This window comes from Limanda limanda, chromosome 4, assembly GCF_963576545.1.
Source record: "Limanda limanda chromosome 4, fLimLim1.1, whole genome shotgun sequence".
NCBI classification, from domain to species: domain Eukaryota; kingdom Metazoa; phylum Chordata; class Actinopteri; order Pleuronectiformes; family Pleuronectidae; genus Limanda; species Limanda limanda.
This window is the reverse complement of record NC_083639.1, coordinates 10,369,293-10,388,806: the sequence shown is the minus strand read 5'-3', so window position 1 is coordinate 10,388,806 and position 19,514 is coordinate 10,369,293. Positions and strand designations below refer to the sequence as shown.

Sequence of the window (19,514 nt, the reverse complement as noted above, 5' to 3'; positions counted from 1 at the left end):
AAATAGCCTTTAGAAACAGGCTGATTGAATTGGCTGTCATTAGGAATAAATGCACATTTATGAGTAAACTATACCGTGTCTCCAGAGGGGAGGATGCTGTAGTTAGTGTGTGGCTCCAGAGGCCTCAGCTGAGCCTCATTGTGGGAAAGAACAAATGGCGGCTGCCTCCCGTCTGACCTGCACATCTGCTTCTCAGCTTTTCCTGCTCCTCCTCTGGCATCAGAGCTCAGTTTGCGGACGGGGTTGGTGAGCCACTTCTTCAGAGCGCTGACAGGGTGCCGTGATCCTCCAGACGAGGAGTGTGAGCAGGGGCTGGAGTTGCCTGAGGCGTGGTGGGGCACAGGGCCCGCTGATGGGGTGATACTACCGTCACTGCCCGCCACAGAGTACGACTCTGCTGCAGAGAGAGACAGAGACGGGGGGTGTAGGGTTGAGTTTTAATACAGCAGCTAATTGTTGGGTACATCCTCTAAGGTCAGATGCTTCAGACAGATTTCTGCACAAAAATGTTGTTCAATTTCCTGTGTTAAGCCCTAACTGTAACTTAAGTAGCTGCAGCTACTGTACTCACCAGACCTGAATTATAACACACACAAACACAGATCTGCTCTCATGAGAAAGAATTCATTAACTCAACTGGAAATCTTGGAAAACAGTTACATTTGTTTCAAGAAAATCTAGTTTAAACAAAACTTTGGTGACGAGAGCACAACATTTGTATCCCTGTTCTTTTTTACAATTTAAAAAGTATTCATTACCCAGCCAAATGGCACCTACTACTGTTACAGTTACTATGCTTAATGATATTATTATCAATATTATTATTATATGTGTTGTATCTAGTCAAGGTGAAGGTAGTTTGATAAATAAACTAAATAAAAAATGTAATATTTATAATCTACTTCTAAATTGCTCACAGTGAGAACAGTATACGTGAGTACAAAATGTATTTTCCATTGCTATTTTCCACTCGTTATTCAGTATAATCATTTTTCCTGCACCGGGCAGTTATGAAACACTGAATTACACTTTTAAATTATGTAGCCTTTACCAACTCTGGCTACTCTGACTAAACCAATGCGCCAAAATTAAAGTGTGGAAACTAAAGTGACTCAAGCATTTAAAAGAAACACTCAACTGAACTGACCTCATTCTACACCTCAAGCTGGACCAGCACTGGAGCTGACAGCCTTTTAATGCTACAGCTGGATCCTGTTTCCCGCTATAAGTCTGTGGATTGTGGAAACTGGTGCCGAATCCTCAACCACACTGTTTTAATCAAGCATCCAAAAACCCATATTTCACTGTGTTCTGCTGATCGTAGCAAAGAGGAATCTTTCAGCAGCCCCACTTTGTCGATTTGGACTCCTCCCAGAAGCCACTATTCCCTGTCAGCACATTTATGTAAGCTGTGATTATAATAACAAGGAGCCAGTGAAAATCTGGGTCAGTCATTTGCCAAAACTGCCTGAAACAGCCATTAAATAAGACCCCACACTGACAGTAACATAATGAGTGATGAGTTTTCTTCTTGTTCCATTCCATTTGTTCTATTTGATGGGAACCAGCTAAATCCTCCCTAAACACAAATACCACATTCATTTATTTGACAGTAGCTTTTATTGTGATGCTTTTATTCAGTTCTCATGTGTTTGTTTGCTGGTTCCTTAAAACTCACAGACAGAAAAAAAAACTGTCTCCTTCAAAACAATCTAGACATTCCAAGTAGGCTGGATTCAAATCAGACTACAATTAAATTAATTAACTGTCTGGAGCTTCACTCATGCAGTGACGCACACTCATTTCAGTAATGGGTTGATTATGAGGTGAGAGAAGAGGGTCAGGGTGTGTGTGTGTGTGTGTGTGTGTGTGTGTGTGTGTGTGTGTGTGTGTCATTATAATTTATCCTGAAGGGAACCTAAAAGTCTGTAACACATTTCATAGTAAACTGTCCAATAACTTTTTAGATGTATATATATATTGAAATGTTCATGACTGTCTGAGTCAACAATTGACTATCAAACCCAAGAAACTTTTCCCATTTTCTAACAACTGAACAGCTTTACCTTTCCTACTTCTCTCTGATTCTCTTCTCTCGTCTTTCCCTGACGTTTGTAACTCACTGACCAACTCCAGTCAGAATGCTCATCAGAACTCACAGATTTGATTTGCATGACATGAAATGATTTACAACACATGCAACTGGTCTGTGAGTTTAATGAGCGGCTAAACCAGTGCCGTAAAGGCTAGAAAAGTAGCACCTGTTCAAATAGAAACTTTGAGAGGAAAAGCCAGGGGATCAACAGCATCATTGGTATGCATTCTCTTGGGCCATGAGTTTTGATGTTTTGTTTTTACTGAGTTATTTTATACTGAACAAAAGTTGAAAGTCGAAAAATACAAGCCTGTGTGTGTCAAACATAATCTGTCTCGTGTGTGCTGTTGCCTGTCCTATGTAGTTTCTATCATTTCCATTTCAGAGAAGGATCATAAATTCCTTCATGCAAACAGCTATAAATGTCCGTACATACTGTTTCATCACCCAGAGCCGAGCAACAGGTCTCCCTGTTATTTGAAATCTATCTCAAATATCCAGGTCAGGCCACACAGGGCCACTAACGTCCATCTCAACATCGGTTGAAATTGTCACACATGTGACTTTAGGCCTTGTGCATCACCACTTCCTCTGAACTGACCCTTAACCGTGCGTGTTGGTCACTTGCGGCCAGATCACTGCTGAGCTGAGCGACTCAGCTTGTCATGGCTGTTTGAGATGATTATGTAATGTGACATTTTCTCACAGAGCAACAGCTGGAACACCATCCCCACTGTAGGGTTTGTCAGCAGTGTTTGTAAGCACGCAGGCAGAGGATGCATCCGCATGTGCAGGCGTCATCAACATCCAAATGATATTAAACACATTTTTACACTACATTACATTACATTTCATTTAGCTGACGCTTTTACCCAAAGCGACTTACAATAAGAGCATTCAACCCGAGGGTACAAACCAACAACAACAAGAATCAAGAAAGTACAATTTCTTCAAAAATAAAGCAAAACTACAAAATGCTATAAGTAAGTGGCATTAAAGTGCTACTAAATTGTTAGTTTCAAAAATTGTTAGTAATTTTTTTTTTTTTTTTTTTTTTTTTATTCAAGGTATAGTCTGAAGAGGTGTGTTTTTAGTTCGCGGCGGAAGAAGTGTAAACTTTCTGATGTCCGGATGTCACTGGGGAGCTCATTCCACCATTTAGGAGCCAGGACAGCAAACAGTCGTGATTTTAATGAGTGTTTAGCTCGCAGTGAAGGAGCAACGAGCCGATTGGCCGAAGCAGAGCGGAGTGAATGGGCTGGGGTGTAAATCTATACATTCAATGGTAAATGTTTAAACTTAAATTTGGAAGAAAACGTTCTCTGTGACCACCGTGATGGCACGCTGAGGCTGATTGGTGTAAGACTTGTCAGCCGTGGAGGTGGTTTCATGTGCAACACAAATTCTCTGGAGCATCCAGCTTGATGGATGGATTAAAGTTGGCGGGGGTTTGATTTTCTCTGCCTGCTGATTGGCTCACACAACACAACTACCCACCCTGTCTGTTGCACCGAGGCATCAGCATCTCAAACACGACCAGCCAATTGTACAAACCTGCATCTTGTCAGATTGATACAAAAGACTAAAAACAAATATGTTTATTATATCGAGTCCGTTGCTTCTGTGTCTGTGTGTGTGTGTTTTTTGTTAAAGCTCTTTCATGACGGAAAAGGAAAAACCTTCAGGATTTACTTTGTTTATTTTGTGATTCCCAAAATTTCCACTTGAAAGCTGTAAACTTCCACAAAATCTAAAATAGGCAGGTCAATATTGACAGGTGTTTACTTATCTGTTCTCCTTGTGTCTTAGACCTACAGGTGTTCAAATTATAGGCTGTATATCAAGAGGACATGTCTTCATTTCCTCACACTTTCCAAAAATGAGGCCAGAATACTCTGGTTACGAAAGCTGCCATTTTGGGCATTTGGAGCCAGAGTCTGTGCAACAGTGATCGGGGGGATGGAGCCGTGGTAGCAACGTCCCATCAGAACAAATCCTCGGCCAATCATGAGTGAGTCTAAGCTGTCAATCATGGAAAACATGACCACTTAGACACGGCATTCAGCTACAAAGTGGCATTTGAGACAGTTTGGTTTCCTTTGAGCAGTCATGCCATCCATCTTTGTCTACAGTTTATTGTTCAAAATTTAGTTTTGCAACTTTTTCTTTTGAAACAATCCAGTTCAAGCTCTGTCTCTTAATTGCTGAATGCTCTTCTTTCTATCGTGTCTGAGGAGCTCATTTTAACTTTAAATAAAGTCTATTTTTAAATTGGTTAGCCATTTATCAGTAAAGTGGGACAGTCAATTGGAGTAAGTTATCTGTGATCAATGAATAATGTGATGTTAGGTGAATTAATGAGGAATTAGCATTCGTTGTAAAACCACAATGTGTAAATGCATTGGATGGATATTAATACTTGAATGTTACATTTGAAAAAGAAAAAAAACTTTCAAGTTATCAGGCACGATTACAGTTAAGTGTCACATTATGAACATAAATAAACCGATCTTATAATGCCCGGTGTATAATGAGAATATTGTTCTGATAGAGTACATCTGTGCTTATCTGGCACTGATGGAAGAGAGTGCTGACCTACTTTACATCACTCTGTTAAGGTGGTCTCTCTCTCTCTCTCTCTCTCTCTCTCTCTCTCTCTCTCTCTCTCTCTCTCTCTCTCTCTCTCTCTCTCTCTCTCTCTCTCTCTCTCTCTCTCTCTCTCTCTCTCTCTCTCTCTCTCTCTGTCTCTCTCTCTCTCTCTCTCTCTCACCCTCACTGACTGGGAGACAGTTAACTCAGTCAGTCTCCCCCCTCACATCCTCACGTCCTTCAACATGCAGACAGGAGGAGCCAGGGATTCTACCACCAACACTCCGGTTAGTTGATGACTCCCTCTACAACCACCATGTCGATGGATGAAATCCTCATAAATGTTATCAGATCAAGTCAAAAGATCTGCTTCACTTCCTGTTGAAATTGGTGCACAGCTTTATCAATCAGGAGGGATGACAGATTAAGACTCACGCATGTGCAGCCACAAGCACAAATACATAAACATTGTCACCTTGCTTTCTCCACAGATTCAAGACTTTTAGTATTCAGCTTGAGTGTGAAATGTGTGATGGGTACTAGCTGTATTGCACCATATTACTGGCGGTTAGAAAAGGTTCAGGAATGGAATTTAAGCTTGAACAAATAAACGGCTGTTAGAAAGAGGCAAGCTTACTAGAAGACCTCTGTAGCCTACTCCTCATCACTGCAGAAGTAGGAGCCCGAGGCCACATTAGTATTTTGAAAGATGGCAATCGAATGTTGAATGGACTGATGTATATGGTTATCCACTGGTCACCTGTCACTATTACATTACTATGTGATTCAGTTTATATTAGCAAACTGAAACATACCAGTCATTTCAAAGTGCATCTAGATTCTGTTGACATAATTTGCTTAAGACGTAAGAAGGGATTATCTCTTTGATAAGCAAGAATTTAGTCAGCCAATTGTTTTTGCTGTTAAACAATGACAACTATGATTATGATTGATGACCCAGTTACAGTCTCGACAATGTTGGACATGCACTGCTCACGCCAGCACTTCCTTTTTCCCACACCACTTCAAGCTGCTGATGTGGACTCTCAGTCGTACACTGTGGTCCCTCTTAGCTTTTTTATCTCACGCCCCAAAAAACATTCTTGGTGAAGGTCTCAATCCGAATAGAAGAAAGAGGATGCAACATAGCATCTACCCAACTACTTCCAGATAGAGATTTAAAATATGTATGCTGTCCCCTGCAACCTTTGATTGAACCATAAATCTACATTAGCCACTAGGGGGCAGCAATTTAAACTGTAAACATAAACTAATAATAATAATAATAATATAACAGCAAGTTGCTAACTTTGTCTAATGTTTGGTGCTGAGAGCAAATGTACAGCAGACGTGGAGAGAATTCAAACATTAAGATTAGAACTGTTTCAGAAACTAATCACCAACCCCACCTTTAAACAGTAAACTTACTAAACTACAACGATGAGCTGTAACTTGTGATTGAGTGACAAGCTGTTGCTTGGTCTGGACATTGTGTGTGTGTGTGTGTGTGTGTGTGTGTGTGTGTGCACATGTCTTTAATTCTATTCATCTCATCTGTATCTATTAAGTTGTGCATCAGTCCTCATGATTAAATGGATGTGGACGATGTGAAAGTGGCTGATATGTATGTTTGCAGATGACAGTGATGTGGACTGAGAATTTATTTTTCTTGGCAGCATTTCAACAGGAAGTGCTGCAGACCTTTTGAGCCCAATATGACTGGATCTGGTGACAGTGTTAATGATTTCATCTCTTAGAAATGTTTTAATGTGTATTTTATGTTAAATACAGTGTGTAAATAAATGTAATGCCTTGGAGTTGTCTGTGTTTTCTGAACCTAGCCGGGATATGGCTAGGGATACGATTTATAATTGACTAATCACCTCATTCAAGGATGTTGTGTTTTCACCTATGTCCGTTTGTTTCTTTTTTCTAGTTTGTCTGTTTGCTTGCCAGCAGGATTACAGAAAAGTACTGAACGGATTTCCAAGAAACTGGGACATGGGTCAGAAAAGAACACATTCTGGCGTGGATTCAGAAAAAGGGGCAGATCCAGCAATTCTTTATCACTTTCTGTAACATTACCAGGTTGTTTTTCACCAATATCCTTTTTATGGAACTTGATGAAAAATATCAGGCATAGCTGGCGGACTAATATCTATGAGTGTGTGCAGTTTGGTGTTGACCCAAATAAAAATGCTGATAGCAGAGGTTATGTGGTTTCATAAGGGATAAGCTTTAATCAACTACTGTACACAACAATTATGGCTAGAAAACCTGCAACTACCATGTAACTGAAATAAAGTAATGTGGCCTTGGCTAAAAAGCTTAATTGAATTTAAGGGGTCTGCTGGGTCTTGGCAGAGGCATGCACTCTACTGAGTGTGATTCTAGTTGTGTGATTTGATACAAATCAAGTTCAAATGCAGATCAATCTGGGTCCAAGACTGTATAAAAGCATTCACCAACAAATACTAAAATTCAAATAGTTGGTATGTATTGACCTCATACGTAGGTGTGCTGTGTAAATAAACACTTTTGTGCTTGTTAATCATCAATTCACCAGCAATAATGACCTCACACACACACACATGCAAACACACCTGGCTCTCTAGTTGTGAAGACACTCGTTGACACAATGCATTCCCTAGCCCCTTACCCTTATCTTAACCATCACAACTAAAAGCCTAACCCTAACCTAAATCTAATTCTAACCCTAACCCGAAAACGAAGTCTGAACCCAAAAACAGCCCAATTTTTAAGCACCATCCAAAATGTCCTCAAAGCATCAAAATGTTGGTATTAGCCCTCATAACTATAGGAAGCCTAGTGTACACACACACACACACACACACACACACACACACACACACACACACACACACACACACACACACACACACACCGATGGGCTAGAGGACTACTATAGGACTAGTTGTGGCAGTTTCTGAGTCAGAGTGTTGTGTGCTTACGAATACAATGACATCGCTATCAGGACTTGTAAGTAAATTTCTAATCAAGGTAAGACAAATTAATTGAAAATGTGAAGGAAGGACCCCCAAATTAAGGTTTTATAATGAGAAGATAGTCTTTAAGGGAGTAAAGGAAGATCAGAAGCCTGAAAAATCAAAGGAGGAAGTAACGTATCACATAAGAACAACTTGCAAGAAGAATGACAAAAACTGTCAAATGCAGCAAAGGCTTTCCATCCTATAACCACAGTATAAAAAATGTATGGAGGTAAAGAAGAACTAATTACAGCGAAATAAGAGAGCAGGTGCTATGCTGACCGTGATTGCTAGTGTTTCTATTCAAACACAAAGCAAACTCATCCACAGACAAAAGAAGGTTTATCTTTTATAGTCAGATGGGAGAAAACACCTTGTTTAACAGCAATACTGACTTCACGTCACAAAGGCGCTGTGCATCCCTAAGACAAGTGTCAGAGATGTTCTATTAATCTTTGTGAACAAAAGGTGAGATAGCGTCTCAACACAAGGCTCTTTTCATTTTCACATTTCACACGTTTATTTCTAGCGTGTGTCAAGGCAGGAGAGCTGCTCTGTAATCACTCCCGAGCAACTGGAACAACAGAGGATTTAAGGGTCGGGGCAGTAATGGGACAATGTGTGTGTGTGTGTGTGTGTGTGTGTGTGTGTTCGTGTGTGTGTGTGTGTCTGTCCGTCTTTGAATTTGTGTATATGTGTACAGCTGCCTTTACACTGCAACAGTCACACCCACTTTCACCCACCGCCACACATGTGTATCTACACAGAACAGCAACTACGCATCTGATAAAGCAACTGATATAAGATGCAAAAAAAGAAAATATCACAGTATATAAAATTTATAATAGAAATCTACCACCCGACAAAACTGATGGAATGTATAAAACAGACTTCTCAAAAATAAATCGCACAGAGGCTGGAGCCAGTCCCAGCTGACATTGTGCAAGAGGTAGAGTAGAACCTGGTCAGGTCACCTGAGCATCGCTAGGCCAACATACGAACAACCATTCACACCTATGGTCAATTCAATGTCTCCAATTAACCTAACCCCAATCTGCATGTGCTGGGACAGGGGGACAACTTTCAAACTCCACACAGAAAGGCCCTGGCAGGAATCGATCCCATGATGCTGAGAGGCAAAAATGACAACCACTGCATCACCGTGCCGCCCAGGTATAGATATACAGTATGAATACGAATTATAGGATGGAGAATAGAGACCTTTAATGTCCCAGCTATTGGATAAGAAAGAAAAAATATCTGAACCTAACACTCTTGTCTTCATCAAGAACCACAATCAGTCCTGGACTTTTGTCATCGATGCAGATAAAACTTTGCTCATTGAAGGATTTATTGGCCAGTGCAGATAGAGGGATCGATCATTGCTTAACAAGAGATCCAGTTAAGAATCAAACCATCTCTATGGAACATGAATTGCTCTCTGGCTGCTCTTGTTTTATCTACAACTCCCTCTCCTTACAAACACAGACTGAAAATTTACTGTAATCCAAAGCTGAAGATAATTTGTAATAATAACTCTCTGCCTCATCTCCAAATGTATAAATCCACAAACAAAATCATCCACCACAGTTGCATTTCATGCAGCCATGCAAACTTCAGATTTAAAGGAATAATCCACTGTTTCCACCTCTCTTTCCCTCTAATGATCGAGGTGATCTATGTCAGTAAGAAGCACAAAGTTCACAAACATTGCTGATATCCCCACATCAGAGCTCCTGGGATAGCAGAGATGATATACTGTCTAAAAGAAGAAATAACAGTACCTATAATGTGTGAGCATGCTAACGCCTCTGTCAGAGATACACTTGTGTCATATATGTGCAATGTATACTATACAATACGCAGTACACTTAACAGGAAATAAAGGACAGTACCGTTGTAGTTACTGTTTCTGTAAATCACTGTTTGCTGGCAGCCTCATCAAGGTTTTTGCAGCTAAATGTGGCTGAGGCAGTTGCTCCCAGTAGCATTTCAGCAGAATGAATACAGGGATCCTCTGGCTTTGCAAGGTCCTACGAGAAAGGGAACCTGAGAGCATTGCTAACATTACAAAACCTCATGAACAAGCTGTCTGCCGCAGCTTTGGAAACACCTAAAAACAACCAGATAGTCTGAATGTGTCGAAAAGTGAAAAGGAGAATACTTTACATGTGGACTTTATTCCTCAGTCATCATCTACAGTAAAAGTCCTGCAAAGGACCCGAGCATCTACGTACCTCTGACTCGGACAATGCAGCAGCCACACTTGCTGAGCAGTTTTCTGAACAGGTGCTGACACCCACACCCTCGCTGGTGGTGACCCCCTCTCATGATGATCCAGTCCTTCTGCAGGACCCGAGACCATCAGAAGCAGGCATAGTGCTAGACCGACACATACACAAGCACATGCAGACACACTGTCCCTGTGGTAATCCTCAAATGAGATGAGAGGGAAAGTGCACATTGAACAGCTCCACTGACATTGTCCAAATCTAAGCTGAAATGCTGTCACTATCCCATGATTTGAAGACGAGCAGCAGCAGAAAACCACAGTGGTTCCGTGTGGTCAGATAGTAGGCAAAGATTATGAGAGGGACCAAAAGTAAGTGAGGGAGCAACAGAGGAGGCAGGGAAGGGGAGGAGCTGTGACGAGGGAGGGAGTGGTGACTAAAGTGTTGCTGTGCCAGCATCTGTTTCCCAGTCCCACCTCCTCTCATTTATCCCTCCGCCCCTGCTGTTCCCCCTCCCCTCCATCTTCATGCATCCCTCATCAGCTTCCCTTCTCTCCTGCCTACTGTCAACAAGCAATGAAGCACAGGTAGCAAACAAGTTCAAACAGATTCTCTCTCTCAATCTTGAGTGTCCGGTTGTCCGGTTGTAACTACTGAATGGATTACCATAGAATCTTGTAGATAAATTCATGGTCGAAGCCTTACCAAAGTTTTCATTTATCCAGTGAAATGTCAAATCCAATTAACAGGTCAGCATCACATATTGTAAAGTTATTCATGGTCCTCAATGGATGAATGTACACACTTTTCCTCTAGCACCATCGTGAGAATGGAATTTGTGTTTTAGAGAGCAACGTCTCAACAACTATTGGATGCATTGTGGGAACCACCAGACTGTCTATCTAGCGCCATCTTAAGGTCAAAATTTTGATTCGTCGAAAAAAATGGTTTATGAATAAATGCTGGACACTCACATTGTGGGACACTGCAAGACAAGAAATGAGGGATCATTATATGGTGAACAGGGAAGGAAAGAAAGTGACAAAATTAGGAAACAGGGTCACAAGTGAACTAAAATATTTGAGAAAAAAAAAAGCAAGAAAGAAAAAAAGATTTGACAGACATTTTAACCTCTCCTACTGTGTGGATTTTAACTTCTAGTTACCAAAAATCTGTTATATGAGCACAAAAACTAAGACAATCCTACTGTGAGTGCAGCACTGTAAGTGATTCAATAAAACCAAATCCAAACAGTTTGAGTGACTGAGTTGACTCTTGCAGATCAACAAAGATAATAAATAATAAACATGAAGGTTAAGGACCATCTGCTCTAATCAACAAATCAGTTGCCTGCTCACGTTTGTCACCACAGGTACCAAAGCTTTTCCTCTGCTGTGGACAAACCAACATGTGGACATATTCAACATAAGCATCAAACTGAGCTGGCTGGATGGAGGCAGGCCGATTTAATCTCAAAGCAAAGATTAAGTATTCATGACTGGATGATCTTCTGAGCACAGCTGTCCAGGCTCGTGGCATCAGGTTGTGTGATTCAAGGAGATTTATGGATAAACTCAGCCGAACCCAAACGTGAACAAAGTCGGTGAAAAAGGAGGACAAAAAAACAGAGAAGAATTCGTCTCTAATACAGCTGCTGTTTGTACGAGACATACACACACACACACACAGATAAGTACACAGTCACATCACAGATTGACCAACACAACAGTGGAATCTCAATCCACTGAGCACAGATTACAGCTATAAAAATATCAAAATGCTCTTGCTCTCTTGGCCGTCGAGTTAAGCTTTTAAAAACACTGCTAAAATGATGATCTCTGTGAGCTGAAACACACTGATCCCCTCACAATGTAGGATTACTGCATGTACATGCATGTGTATATGAGCGTACACATGCCTTATTAGTCAATTTTTAATTATCAGGATGTAAATGGTTACTTTGAGTATTTCAAGTCTTAAATCAGTCAATTATTTTAGGTTTTGTGTGCAAAGTGCAAGGGTGAAGGAAGTTCTCAACCATTTTACTTAAGTAAAATTACAAATAAATATACAAAAATGTTCTAAATAAAAGTCAAAATATCACATCATACTTGAGTAAAAGTAAGTAAGTATTTTCTTTTAAAAATACTTAAAGAATTTAAAGTATAAGTACTTGCCAGGTCTATTGCCAGGCAAGTCTAAGTACTTGCCAGGTCTAGCAAAGGTCACGGCATTATACAAATAGTTGAAGTGGCCTCTTCAGAATCCATTTCAGGTGTTTCTTTACTGAGAGCCCCTGCAGGAGGAGGCGGGGTCTGATGTTACCTGGCTCCTTTTGTTGGATCAGTGAACCAATCCCCTTCTCGTTATTGATTACTTGATTGAATACTAAAACATTTAAAACCATAAAAACTCAAAACAAACATGTCACACAATGTTTGTAATAAATGAAGTGGAACAGAAAGTACAAATATTTGCTGATATATGTAGATGTAGTGGAGTAAAAGTACCTAAAAATAAATCTACTTAAGTGCAGTGACATGAAAAATGTACCTACGTCCAGTTAGACAGGAAATGTACTTTGTTTCATCCCACCACTGACAAAGTGCAACACTTTCAGTGAGATCTCTGATCTGGCCACTGCTCTTCCTTTCTAGAAGATAGCTCTGCTCAACGTAAAATACGTCAGTAGAGTAGATAAAGTCACTACCTTCACATCCTGCAGCCACACTGGATTTCCTGGCCCACTTGAACTGCGTCTTGGTGTCCTGGTTGTTTTCATCAGTCAACAGTTTCTCCCGGCTCATGTCTGAAATCTTGCACACAAGACAGACACAAGTAAGTGATTGGAAGTTAAAAAGCTAAATTAGTTTAGTATGAATTGTTCAGATTCTGGGAGACGGTCACCTCTAACTTCTCCAAGGTGTTTGAAATCAAGCTGTCTGACTCGCCTAGTTCTCGCCTTCACGCTTTATGATCCTCAATAACCCTTAACCGTGATTTACTGAGCATGGGGTTTGGGTGGGTCTGTGTTTTTGTGTATTGGTTTACATTTTCATATTTGTTTTCAGTAGAATAAAAAGTCAATCTCAAAAAAGACCTCATATTAAGCATTTAATTCTGGCTCTATATGCATTTTAATGTGCATGATGGGTTGATTTGTAGTCAGACAGTAATAAAACAGAAAAAGTGATAGAGCTAATTATACCACATCTCCACTCTGTTTCACCTCCCTCTTTCTACACCCTTCTCTCTTTCCTATTTTTGCTTCAGTCCAAGTAGTTTCTTATCTTATCCGAGGAATTTCTGCGACAAGACAAAAGTGATTGGGAGACAGCAAAACATCAAATAGGCTCAAAGAAGACAAGCCATACGAGGGAACAAAGGGTTAATGTTATATTAAAGATAACTTTGGATTTAGGACAGAGGATGTATTGAAGAAAGGTTTTGCAACTTGTTCTAATCTCATGGATTTTTACTGAAAACTTGGAAAAGTAGAGTACTGCCATACATAACTTTACTTTCATAATAGATTATTTATTCTTATTATATATATATATTACTACTTATTGTTATGTTTATTCTAAAATAGACTGAAAATCACACATTTAGCAATTAATCATGTTAATATTGCATTAAAACATATTAAAGTAGACACAGAGAGAATGTCTTTACAAAAATAAAATCTGACAACAGAAAATCTGCATACAGTACTCTTCTTACTTTGTGTGTTTTTGTTTTTTAGTTATTAGACTCTCAGTGACATTTCCCACAGTGTTTGTGGAACCACATGATAAGTTAGTTATAACCATTTGAACAATGTTGGAAACATGGACCAAACACTCACTTTATCAACCCTGAATCCCAGAAGCTGTCCAGTCCTGCCTTGCACTTTGGCCAACGTCTTCATCTCTTGCTTTTCTTTCTGCTCCTTTTGATTTCGTCCTGATATGGCGTCCTGTTTCTTCACCTTAAGGTTTTAAATTCTGCCTCATTCTTCTGTCTTCATATAAGATTTGAAAAAAGGCAAAAGTGAAAAGGACCTGAGAGAACTAACAACTCTGCTATCCTGCTTGATGTCTGAAGCTCAAAAGAGAAACATTTCACTTCTTCACCAGATCCTTTTCTCCTCTGGGCAGATGAGGACAGCTGGTCAATTGCAGGGTCATCTGTCCTCGGGCCTCTCAGCAGTAGGCTATCTGAGGGACAGGTCCAGTCACGCCTCAGAGACGAGTTTCACTCTGTGTCCAGTCCCAAAGTAGGAGCTTCAACTAACGTATTATCATAGGGCAGACCCTGTTATACCACCTATATAATAAAAAAAATAATGTATTATGTACTTTTAAATTTGAGAACTTTTCTTTTAGTATCTACACTGGAGCAAGACTGCATCGAATATATCAACATTCTGCTAGACTTCACTTTGAAGAACAGAGATTCAGATTTAAATAATATTAATATAGTTTGTACATTTGTGATATTTAGAACACAAATAAGCACTCATGAGTTTTCAGAATAGGACAGCATTATGAACGCTGAAGTCTGCGATCAGAGCATGTGAACAAAGAGAGAAAGATCCCCATCCTGTGGGAAATCTGAGAAATGCCATCATTACAGCCTGAACTCCCACTGTCCTTCTGCAAATTAACTTTTGTTGCTGTTGCTTTGATTAAACTGAATTGGAATGGATTGTATCGGTACCTCGATCCGACCCATCTGTTCAGTGCACCTTGGTCACCTCTGATGGGATTAGACTGCTGGTCAGTCTTAACAATTAATTTGTTTCTTCTGACTTAAGCAGTTTACGGTTAACATTTTAAACATTCACAATAGGATTAATGACTCATTTGTGGACCAAATATAAAATACTTTACGTTTTACATGAATAAATATTGTTTCATAGTTGACAGAAGACAGGTTGTGGTTGTGATTGTTATTACCCCCTTGTGCCATTATCCTGTCAGACAGATGTACCTATGAGACATTGTCTTAAAGTTAAAACATGGGGAATCGACATGACAGGGAAAAAATAGCAGATGGAGAAATTATCTTTAGTATGGCCAAGTAAAAGTGTTTTGCGAAAAGAGGACCGTGGCCAAAGTAGAAAGTAATCCTCTCCATAAAGCTGTGGTAAGTGGGATGAGCTCAGCACAGGAGCTGAACACACAAAAGTCTTGGCGAAGACTCCGCAAAGGCTCCTCCTCTCAGTTTTATGTCATCACGACAATATGAGGGGTGGAAATGGGTAAAGTATCAGGAGGAAGCGAAGCATGACCTGTCCGCTGCTCTAAAAACATAAAGTGGGACTGTTGGAGGAAGTCAAAACTTTGAGTCTGCATCCAGTCAAAGAAGCTGTGAGAACAACAAGCTAACATGTGGATACATCTACAACTGATTTATTACACTTTATGGTAAGTTATTCTTTTATATTTGTATGTTAATATATCAGTGTCAGTTTGGTTGTAGGGGATTGTAGGATATGGAGGTTGAGAAATGCTGCATTTCTGACTTTGCATTTACATTTCTTCACTTATATTTCATAGAACTGAGCAAACCTGTGGCATCAATAATTTGAAATAATCTATTAAAACATTTTTTGTAGGTTTTTCATAAGTTATTCTGTTTTCTTGTACAACACAAACATGGCAATTTGTGTGAAAACATTTGGAAAACCACTGTCAGTGATTTTTACTTTACAGATGTGAAATATCGTTTAATCACAGTTAAGCTCTCTTGATTTCACGGTTTCAGAAACACACACTTGTGACAAAGTAGCTGCCTGAAAAACACACACACACACAAAATATTTTGTTGAAAAAGCCAAATAGAGACAAACCATGAGTTTACCAGGACCACATGTGACTGAGGTTATTCTGAGGTGGGTTGTTCCTCATTTAGCCCTACTGCATGTTCAGCAGGGCTTTTAGATACTGATCCAGTTACTCAACACTAAAAGCACGTTGAGTCCATACAGCTCCACATAATCCTCGTCTGACAAACTCATGCTTTTCAAAGAGTCAAAAAGATCACTTTTGATGTATCAGCGTGGCAGATCTGAGGCTTGACGTATACACTACATGTTGTGATTCACCAGTAACTTGGTGCCTACAGTGAGGACATTAATTCAACTTGGCATTATGTGTAATTGAGGTTTTTTCCAGGGAGGGAAAATTCATCCACGCTGAGTCTCCGTCTCTTAAGTGCACCTGCACCTTTTGTTGCTATAAAAATCATCCAGTTTCTATTTTTTAAATTTTTTATTGTAGATGTAGCCAAAGGACATAGAACCGTCTCACCTGTTCTACTGTTGGAAGATGGCGACTGCAGCGGTGGATCCACACCTGGGCTCAGGCCCAGATGAGGACAGTTTGTCTCTGTCAGCGAGCGAGTACAACTCAGACAGCATCCTCTCCGATGACTCGGTGCTTCCTGACTACTCGCCAGAGGTAACGAACAGAGGTGCGGTGTCGACTCTGTATCAAGCATGCGCCCGCAACGAAACTGTCTCTCTGCGGCGAGTTCTGGAGAGAGGGGTCACAAAAGAGGAGGTCATGGAACTGGACATCAACCGCTGGGTGAGAGTCTGGGTCATTCAGAAAAAATGATAATCCAGAACTTCTTATTGAAAATCTCAAAACTAATTTCATTGTTATTTATCTTTATAACAACAGAATGGCTTGATGGTGGCTTGCTGCAAAGGTTTCATAGATATCGTGTATGGGCTTCACAGCTGTCCTTTTATAGACATAAACCACCAGGACAATGAAGGCAACACTGCACTGATGATTGCATCCCAAGCTGGTGAGTTGACATGAATAACAACGTTTACTTAATGCATCAAACAAGCATTAAGGGGAGAATATAGAGAAACAACAAAAATCTGAACTATAAAATAATGGTATTATATGTAAGGTTTGAATCTATTTAGTTAATTTAGTTTTCTCTGTCTGCATTGTCTTATCTTTGGGCCTATAACCCAGGATGGCAGTACTACAAAGAGTGAAGTCAGAGGAAGATTAACTAAATCCACCACACATTAGTGTTATAACACTGAGACCTATTTTATCTATGGCAGTATGCACAGGAGCCAAGGTTGAGTTAGGAACCCTGATAGATAACAACTGGAGGAAGGTGCATACCATCTCTGTGAGAGGGTCACATGTAGAATAATGGTCTGTGGCCACAATGACATGGGGAGATAGAGATAGTTCAGATTTGGTGATGGCAATAAAACTTTGTTAACTTGCCATCAGCCTGATCTCCCTGATGCTCCTGATTCAAGTTAATTGAGATTTTTATTTTATTTGTCAAATGTTACACATTTCAGATAAACTGCTGATGTAAGCTCTGAATTCTTGTGTCTTACTCTCCAGGTCATATCAGCACAGTCATGTATCTCCTGAACTACTTTCCCGGTATAGACCTGGAAATCAAGGACTGTCGTGGTTTCACAGCCCTCATCAAAGCTGCTATGACCGGGCGCAATGATGTCGTGGCTACCCTCGTTATGGCTGGTATGTAAGACAGCTATCTACTTTTTTTCATCCACTTTCTGTTTTCAGCAATTTGTAAGTTTCTATGATACACAACATACACAGGTATTGATTTATAAAGTCAGGCACAGTACTTCCTCTCTTGTTTACTGGACACAAATATTGATTTCTTTCATAATGTGTTATATCTTCTGGAAAAAAATTATTTTAGGAGCTTTATGGCCTTAAAAGAATATATTAGTTGTAAAGCAACCAGTTTGTAGTGCATGCTAATTATAAATATTACTGCTCATTGTCCTTTCAATCCTCCATGAAAAATAAGTCAAATAAATACATTTACATGGTCATATAAGATAATGTGACACAGTACGTTTGTATCTCTCTGATGACTCTTAGCGCAGTTGTCTTGCCAGGACTCACAAGAATGCTCAATTTTCACAAACTTTTTTCAACAAATCTTATTCATCCTCTGGTGAAACAGACTTTTGACAGTGTCATACTCACACAAAAGCTTCTGTCCTATGATTATTATTAGATCTGTTTATTTTATAAACCACTGGAAACCCCAGCTTATTACCCAGGACTCGTACAGCTCTAAATGAACAGTTACGGCACTTAAGGTGAGAATAGATGACCCCATGGTTTACCCGTCCATATTTGAAGCTGGCTAACTCTGTTTGCGAGTGAACGTGCCAGTGACGCCAGACTGGTTTAAGGGATCATTCTGAGGACGTTACCACATCTTAACTCAACCTGCAGTAATCTCTGCCGTCCAAGTCCTGAAGGCGGGCAGGAGATAAGCCATCTGCAGAGATATTTTTAGACAACACACGTTTTCCTAAAATCACTGCATGTCATTATTTGCTGTTTGCATTATCTTTAGAAAAGTAAGTAAGACAGTAAGACCAATTCACATTTTGGCAACCCAGAGATTATAGTATGGATTGATTCCATTGTTCTTTGAACTTCTCATAAGATATTAACGCCTGCTCGCTTCGTGTCTCTACTCTACCATCTTTCTTTCCAGGAGCAAACATTCACGAAGTCGACACCACCAAAGGAAAATGTGCTCGGGACTGGGCACTGAAAACAGGACGCTATGAGACCTTGCAACGCCTCCGTCGCTTGAACATTCGGCCAAAAGCTGAGCAGTTCTGTGAGAGTTATGTCCCTGAATGGCCAGAGCTCAAGGAGAAGGTAGCCAAGGCCACAGGGGAGAAAAGCGCCACAGAAAAGATTAGCCAGCGGCTAAAAAACACATTTGGGTTCAGTTTACCTCGTGACCCACAGGACAACGGGGTCTTGGACCACATGGTCCGCATGACCACCAGTGTTCGTAGTCCCCTCATTTCAACTGGATGCCGTCCACTCTGCCCCAAGAGCCCTCCAGAGGTGGGGAAGAGGCGGCTGGCTGTACCAGAGCTGGTGGTGAAACACCCAGACAAGAAGCTAGAAGACTCGCCGGTATGCCACAGCAATGGCTCTGTGTCACACATCATCCCCACAATCCACTCTGTAGAGTCCATCGACACAACTTGCTGTGCCGACACTCTGCGGCGAGGCAGCATCCTATCATTGGCCTCCACCAAAGTTGCTACTGCATTTATTCCTCGCAGCATGGCGAGGAGGAACAGCGTGTTCCCCTCCGGCTGCATTCCCAAGATAGATATCATCAGGCCGACAGAGGCAACGCCAAAGAAAGAGAAAAAGAAGAAGAAGAATAAGATCAAGGGCTTCCTGGAACCACCCATATGGAGGTACAAGGAGATCAAGGATGAGAAAAAGAGAGAGAAGAAGAAGCTGGAGAAGGAGAAAGAGAAGCAAGAGAAAGAACAGAAAGCGAAGCAAGAGAAAGCAAAGAAAAGGAAAGACAGCAAGAAGACCAAACAATAGGACTTTAAGAATAAGGGCTTTTCTGCTCCTGCGATTACTCCCTAATGTTTTTAAATGTGTTCAACTCAGGACTAAAGAACCGAAACCAAATACATTGGAAACTATCAGTGAAAACGGAAACCCACAAAGAGGAACACTGACTGACGCAGGGCCTCAAGTGAGAACTACAGAGACTCTTGAGGAGTAAGGTTTTCAGTTTAAAGGT

The 19,514-nt window shown here is 40.5% G+C and overlaps 2 protein-coding genes across 4 annotated transcripts in view; one reads left to right on the top strand and one right to left on the bottom strand.

Moving 5' to 3' along the window:
• Positions 1-16,439, bottom strand: part of arhgef25b (Rho guanine nucleotide exchange factor (GEF) 25b) — a 26,511-nt gene extending 10,072 nt beyond the window's left edge. The window contains exons 1-3 of one of the 3 annotated variants that reach the window (XM_061069722.1): positions 16,220-16,439; positions 12,634-12,739; positions 75-397 (exon numbers count right to left, since the gene is read on the bottom strand). In XM_061069722.1, the coding sequence (XP_060925705.1) occupies positions 75-397; positions 12,634-12,730 (420 nt within the window). In that variant the 5' untranslated portion in view covers positions 12,731-12,739; positions 16,220-16,439. Of the gene's footprint in view, positions 1-74; positions 398-9,929; positions 10,243-12,633; positions 12,740-13,770; positions 13,848-16,219 lie in introns of those variants that run through there. The other 2 variants (XM_061069721.1, XM_061069723.1) reach the window with 2 other exon arrangements.
• Positions 15,269-19,514, top strand: ankrd33ab (ankyrin repeat domain 33Ab). The gene is made up of 5 exons (XM_061069724.1): positions 15,269-15,334; positions 16,190-16,498; positions 16,595-16,724; positions 17,297-17,437; positions 18,444-19,514. The coding sequence occupies exons 2-5, from the start codon at positions 16,238-16,240 to the stop codon at positions 19,307-19,309; spliced, it is 1,398 nt and encodes a 465-aa protein (XP_060925707.1). The 5' UTR covers positions 15,269-15,334; positions 16,190-16,237; the 3' UTR covers positions 19,310-19,514.